This window comes from Heteronotia binoei, chromosome 1 (genome assembly GCF_032191835.1).
Source record: "Heteronotia binoei isolate CCM8104 ecotype False Entrance Well chromosome 1, APGP_CSIRO_Hbin_v1, whole genome shotgun sequence".
Classification (NCBI taxonomy): Eukaryota; Metazoa; Chordata; class Lepidosauria; order Squamata; family Gekkonidae; genus Heteronotia; species Heteronotia binoei.
Window position 1 is genome coordinate 117,752,114 of NC_083223.1, and position 7,348 is coordinate 117,759,461.

A 7,348-nucleotide genomic window follows, 5' to 3' on the forward strand; every position below is an offset into this window, starting at 1 on the left:
CTCCAAGAGTTTACAGAGCTCTTAGTACAGGGCCTACTGTAAGCTCCATGAGGATTGGCTACATCAGGGGTGTGTGGCCTAATATGCAAAGGAGTTCCTGCTACAAAAAAAGCCCATATGGCAGTTTCAAAGGGGGAGTCTATGGCATCTCAACCCTTCTGAGCCCCCTCCCCTCCACAAATTCCCCTCCCATGCACTGCCCCAAACCTTTGGGAATTTCTCAAACCTGAGTTGGCAACTCTAACGTGCAGCTGTTTCACCAAGATACATATGAACTGCTTGTTTGATCAGGTCAGCAGTCTGACTCATTACATATATATTCTGATTTTTATCTTAATAATATTTTACTTTCCCATAAGCATGTCTTAAATGTCTAGAACATAGAAAACGCTGTGCACTGCAATCTTGAGGTGTGTGCGTGTGTGTTCAAAATTATGTTTTTTTTAAGTCAGTGGGACTTATCCTATCATAAGTGTGTTTCAGGATTGTGGCCATATTGTAGCCTTGGAAATGGTTGTTTTAAGAAATCCCTGGCATTTCCTGATTAAATCAGGCTGAAAATCCTGCTTAAATGTGGTATTTTGGTGACTTCCATGTATGGTAATATGTGGGAAATGCAGAGGTTAGGAAAAAAGGAATGGAAAATGAAGTAAAATATATATTAACTGAACTCTCTTTCTGTTCTCAGGTTCCCCTTGTTTTTTGGGCACAGAGTTCTGTTGCTTTTTCAGCCCAGCTGGACCAATTTCTTGGTAACTGTTTCCATATGTAAAGATCATAAAACATAACAGAGTCTACGTGTGTGAAAGCCACACCCTGGCCCTTTTCTAATGAAGGTGGGGATCATAGACTTAAAGCACAACAAAAATTTAATGGCATGCTGGGTGGGTGAAATAAGTTTTTGTTTCATTGTTTTGATACATTTCATTAAAATAATAGCTAGAGTGTCTTCTTACCATGCTGCGTGTTTGGTAAAGGGCTTACAGTAATCAGAAGGAATGCAAATTACCTCATTGGGTTGTGCTGTTTCTACAGATGTCACTCAAAAGTCAGTTTTCTTAAATGAATCCTGTTTCTCTATCAGTGAAACCACTGGATTTGGTACAAGAAGCATCTTTGTTCCTGTGCAGTTATAAATCATTTGTGACTAACAGTGCTAACTCAAAGCAGATTTCACCTGTTTTAGCTCATTGACTTTGTAACTCTGCTTAGAATGGCATTGTAATTCTTGAAGAGTTTCTTAACTGGCTATTATTATAATTAGGTATGGCGGCACTATGTCTAAATAATAATATGTTCTTACAAAAATTCTCATTTCTGTAGATCAGATCTGTTTTATTACAAAATTGAAGAACCTTAAGGGGATGAGACCTCCCCCCTCCCTTTGTAGCTTCCCAAGCTGACTCCTTGCCCTTTCCCCCCTCCCATTTACTCTGGTTTCTCCCCTTGCATCTCCTCCTGGTTGGGCATCCATCAGCACATGGAAGGGAATGGCACAAGCCAAGAAGATGGTACCAATGTGGACTGGACCTTCAAAACTGAGCACCATACTAGCCACACAGCAAGCAAAGGCATTTCTGCAGAGTAATCCCTCAGAGAACTGCAGATCTACAGATTTATAAATCACTTCCACTTGACTTCTTGCACCATTAGCCCCATCTTGCCCCACTGTGGCTATCTAAAGATGCCATTTTTCATCTACTGAAGACCTTTCTCAGTGATCGCCCACTGAATTCGTTATCAGTTTCAGTGAGTATCTGACAAAGGGAGCTTTGACTCTCAAAAGCACATGTCCCAAAAATCTTGTTTGTCTCTATGGTGCTACTGGATTTGTATCTAGCTCTGGATGTGTTATGTAGTTCATCTCATATAGCTGTGTACTAGTATTGATGCTTTCTGAATATGCAGGGTTGGCTTCTAACAGTTTTTCTGGAAGTGCAAGGAAGAGAACTCTGAAAAGGCAGTGTCAGGAATCATAGAACCCATGTGGACAAAATGCCATACAGTTGCAGTGAGGAAGGAAATGAGGATGAGATTGTCCCTCCTCCCTCTAGCATTAGTGGAAAAACTGTTAGGACCCACCCCCTCAAATAATCCTGCCTGTCAAGGGGGGTTATATAATGGTTTATCTAGGAGTCCTGGTTGAGTCACAATAGAGTTTTCCCTTACAGAAATGTTGATTTTTTTTCTCTGCAAAATATACAGTAGGGGGGGAATCTGAGGCTAATACAGTTAATATTTATCTGCCATACTTCCTATATAGAAAACCATGGTAGTCATGGAGACCAAGTAAGGCATACGTGCCTTTTTAAAGCCAATGGACTTAACCACTAAACTGTGTTCTTGATTTCACTGGGGCTTTAAATGTTGTTTGTGCTGAAAAACTTAACAGAGAGCACATGATAAAGTGCTCCCATACTGCCATTATTCAGAATGCATGTTTAAAGCTGAAGTCCATGTAGTAGTTAAATTGCTTGACTTGAAGCTAAGTAACCCCAATTCAAATCTGTGTACAGTGAAAACAAATTCACTTAGATAGTTGGGTGGCTCTGCCGGTGCATTCATTTGTGGACAGGCAGATGTCCTCTGAAATGAAAGAGGAAGCTCTGCCTGCTAGGCAAGAAAGCTGTGTATGTTTCAGTGGTATAGCATTTGCACAGCATGCAGAAGATCCCAGGTTCAATACCCAGCATCTCCCATTAAAAGGATCAGGAAGAAGGGGATGTGCAAGATCCATACCTGGACCCCTGGAGAGCTGTGCCAGTCAAAGCAGAAAGTACTGACCTTGATGAACAGCGAATGGTTTGATTCAGTGTTTGTGTGTGTGTGTGCACACCATTGCAAAAGTGCCTTGGATGGTATTGGTAGGACTCAACTAAATCCACATAGATCCAAAATTTGGACTTAATGCAAACACAATGTCTCCAGATGCAGCCTATGGTGTAATCTAATTTGTGCACTTCAAACAAAGTCTCATTGTAATATGATTTTCAAACAGTTGATGGCCAGCTTTCAAGAACTCTAGACATAACTGCTTATATTTTCAGTCTTCCTAACCAGCCAACATGCTGGCCTTGCTCAGAACTTCCTGGTTGTATTTTGGGTTGACCTGGTAAATTATATGCCATATTCATTCACCAAGACATCCATACACATGGAGTGTGCCAGACAAGTAAGGAAAGTTAATTGCTAGGCTCAACAAAAGCAAGAGAATTGCAAATCAATTTATATAAAAAAATAAAATACTTTATTTTTCATCTAGAAAGGTGCAAACATGTAACTTTTGGTCACATTTCTCAATATGTAAAAAACTGTCCCCAAAACAGCCATGGTCAAAGAAAAAAACAAAGGTTTCTAGGAAGAAAGATTAGTAGTTGATCAATGAACTGCACTTCTTAGCTTGGGGCCATTAAGGCCCTTGTTACCCTCAATTTGATGAAATGCTTCCAAAGGACATGAGGGTACCTCTTATTCAGTAAATCATCAATTCAGTTCACTATTTCCCCCTATTAACTGAAAAGAACTATTATCTATTTCAATGGTTGAATGTATCAGATCAGACAAGCTGTTAAAAAAAAGAGAGGAGAGGCTAACACTGATGTATCAAAGCATTTAAAAAGGCAATAAAACTTTAAATTAACTTAGATAACTGTACAAAATATATTTATATATATACACATAAAATATTTACAATATTAAAAAATCTAGCTTGTAACAGGCAAGTTCACTGTACAAGCTGTCCAGTCTAACACACCCAAGACCAATTCATTTTGAAAAGAAAGTACTTAAGTACTTGAATCAGAACCTCAAAAAGCAGAATTATTGCTGTTCTGATGTTAGTTAGAACATCATAACTTAGCACCTTGTTGGGTGAGGAGTTCCAGTCCAACATTTACCAGCACAGAAACACATGCTGGTAACCTCGCTAAGGCTCTTTTCCAATTGCACTATGTCTGAGAGTGCACGTCTCCTTCAGTAATCTCTATATATCATCCCCATAAACAGTATATATTCTGAGGCACAGTTTTTCTGTGGTTCCTCACTGTCCATCTTATTTTTTTTTCCTTCAAACCAAAGTTTGGGGTCAGTAGACACTTTTGTTTTAAGTCACATGGAACAGATCGATTTTTTTTAAAAAAATATTTAAATAACTTGTGCTATTGAATCAGGTTTTACAAAATGAGATGCAATTATCAGTTCAAGTTGATGGTCAAGTTTAAGAGTCTCTTGTCTGGTTTATGCCATGTCTCCGTACATCTTCCTGTAATACACAGACTCAAAGATATCATTGTCTCCAGGGCAGTTGTAGTGGCATGCACAGGTCTTGATGAACATCATCCTCTTCTTCATGACCTCACCGTCGGGACACTTGAATTCCACAGCAAGAGTAGCTGTTCTGTGGGGGGTACAGCAACGCCCATCGGTGCAGACACCACAGAACTTGGCTCGGTATGTTTTCACGCTGGTACAGCCAGACAACTCAAATTTGATGGGCTTGGAGATCTTGGGAGTACGAATACACTTTTTGCCCTTCTGTTAAGCAAAACAGAAAGGTTTCATTATATTTACATGTCAGATACACAAGGTTTCCATTCATATATTCAATATATGTAATCTAGACAGGGTATTTTTATAATTTCCTATCCTTAAAAACACACTGGGTAAAATTCAGACAGCAGACCATGTGCTCACTGAACTCACTGAGGTGCTTAACTTTGGCTGGCAAATCCTAAAAAGTTCAGTGGGGTTTTCCATCCATGTGAATCTGTTTAGAGTTATATTACATAGCCACTCTAGAAAGCTTTGACGTATTAACTTAAGGACAAATCACAAGTGCTTTTTAACAGCCCTCCCCCCCATTTGTCTTCTAATTGTTTTATAGTAGCTATGTATATTTGCATATTGCACTATATTTGCAATTAATTTGTAGTAAAGTGAAACCAGCTGCAGGGCTATGCAAAGAAATATCAGTATTTACCTTTATACTCTCCTCCAGGTCTGCTTCACAAGGTCTCACCATGCACAGCCTGCTTTGCTTCTCTAGTCTGCAGAAGGCGTTGTCATTGGTGACTCTGGTGGAGATCCCCATTCCACAAGTCTTTGAGCAAGCACTCCATTCAGTGGTCTGGACCAAACAATTGGCACGCATCAATGATGGATCAGGTCCATAAGTGTCTTCCAATCGATATGCTGAAAAGTACAGTAAAAAAACCCCTCATTGTTGCTACTGTTTTGTAAGGAAGAGATGGAGGTCATTTTCCTGGAACACAGAGCCATAGAGGGTTGGTGCTCACATTCTATCTGGAGCACCAACAGCCAATGCTTGCAAGAAAATTCCAACTCACCAGCAAGAGCAGGTCCAACTGCAGTCTGCTCCTTGTCCTTGGGCTCATCACACACCCATTCTTCACAGCATTTGCCAGGAAGCTTTACTCTTCGGGGGAACGGGCAGTCAGGACTAGGCAGGCGGACATCCATGGAGCAGAGAGGTACGCAGCCCACGGCCCCATCAAGACAAGTGCACTGGTACTTGCAGCTACTTTGGAAGGACTCCCCACTCCTGTACACCATGCCTCCAAACACACATGGGGCACCATCTCTTGCTGCAAAGGAAAGAGAGCATTGGTGAGAACTCTGGTGGGGAAAACTCAAGGAAAACTACCTGTACTAAAGAAGCTCAGCTAACTGAAGTTGGTGGGCTGCCTTCCCGTCCTTGGAAACAGCGATCATTGTCTTGTGGCCCTAACAGACAGCCCTTAGATTGGAGGTCTTCCTTACTGGGACCTTCTACACCCAAAGAGCCCTTAAGGGCTGCTGATGGGAAGGCAGGGAAGCCTGTGCAAGGGGTCCTCCTCTCTCCTGCTACCCTCGCAGTCATCGCGAAACCTCTCACCGTGCTGCTGGGGTGAAAAGGGGACTCACCGGTGCACACTCCGATCTTGCGGTTGACGGGGGATCCGAAGTCGCAGAAGAGCCCCTTGTGGTGATCGCAGGGGTCCCGCTCGGTGCACAGCTCGCCCAGCTGCTTGGCGCACACCCGGCAGCAGTCACAGCCGTCTTGCACCAGGCTCACCCCGGGCGGGCACTGGGCAGGCGCCGAGGGGCACTGGCATTGCCCGCTGCAGTCTTGGCCGGCCACCTCCTGGGGACAGAGAGAGGGACCCGAGCATGAGCGGACGGAGCAGGTCAGAAACCCCCCACCCGAGCTGCCACCCTCCCAGAGCTGCCTTCGACGCCAGCAGAGCCACTTACCCGGCCGAAGAGGGCGACGAGGAGCGCCAAGGCGAAGCTGCCGGGTCTCATCCTTGCTGCCAGCATGCTCGGGGCTGCGTGTTCCGGGCGGTAAAAAGCGGCGTGGAGTCTGGCCTGGAGCGGCTCGCCTTGTCCTGGCGGGTTCGGGGAAAGCAGTCGCTCGCTAGTGGGCGAGGGAGCGGCGGTGAGTCGGGTCGTCTCGGCTGGGCAGCTGCTTGAAAAGTGCCTTCGTTCTCTCTTGCTTTCTCTGTGTCCTTCTCTCAGCCTGAAAGCAGAGCGATTGTTGTCTGAGGCTCCAGCAGGCAGCCCCGACTGTTTTTATACACTCCAGGCGCCCGGGACTCGCCAATCGGCTGAATGGAGTCCTACACAAACAGCGACATTCCTGACATACTTCTCCACCTTCCTGCCTCATCAACTCACACCGGATTGATCCTGACCCCTTGACACTTCGCATTCCTCCTGTCTGAAAAAGCTGGCGCACTTCAACGCACAAAAAAGCCGCTGTATTTCCAACCAGCCAGAGTTTTCTCCAGCGTCCAGCCCAGAATTCTTCCCACCACCACAGACCTGATTTATAGGGCTTAAAAATACGTCTCCTTTTCAAAACTCCCCCCGCCCCGTTCATAGCACTAAACCTGAATTCCACAAAAATTCGGCCTCAGTGGGTGTCCATCCTACTTCCAAAATATATAAATCAAATTTACTACAAAAGGGAGAAAGAAACTAGATTATTTATTTCTTGAAAACTATTGTGATTAAAAATAAGTATTCAAGACCATCACAGATTATTTTTGAGATGGGAATGGAGGGGGAAACAGCCCCCTTTAAATCCTCATTCAAAATAAGATGCTTGTAAAATCTCATGTGGGATTTCCCCACACTTTGATGATGAACATGAAATCAATGGACGGGCACCTCAAAATAATCTCCATCTTTTCCAGCAAACTTCAGAGTTAGATAGGTCTCCTTAAAACAAATGTACACAGATACATTAAGAACAACCTCTTTCAACCTTGGATGATGTGCAGGACCAAGAAACTCTTAAAGGTTATTTATTTACACCCTGCTTTTCTCCCCAGTGGGATCCAAAATC

At 43.5% G+C, this 7,348-nt stretch overlaps 1 protein-coding gene across 1 annotated transcript; it reads right to left on the reverse strand.

Moving 5' to 3' along the window:
* Positions 1-3,232: 3,232 nt before the first annotated feature.
* On the reverse strand, positions 3,233-6,495 carry CCN2 (cellular communication network factor 2). Its single transcript, XM_060239484.1, has 5 exons — positions 6,253-6,495; positions 5,923-6,142; positions 5,346-5,603; positions 4,979-5,190; positions 3,233-4,533 (listed from the first exon to the last, which is right to left on the reverse strand). Exons 1-5 carry the CDS (start codon positions 6,316-6,318, stop codon positions 4,237-4,239), a joined length of 1,053 nt encoding a protein of 350 aa, XP_060095467.1. The 5' UTR covers positions 6,319-6,495; the 3' UTR covers positions 3,233-4,236.
* Between the last annotated feature and the right edge of the window lie 853 nt (positions 6,496-7,348).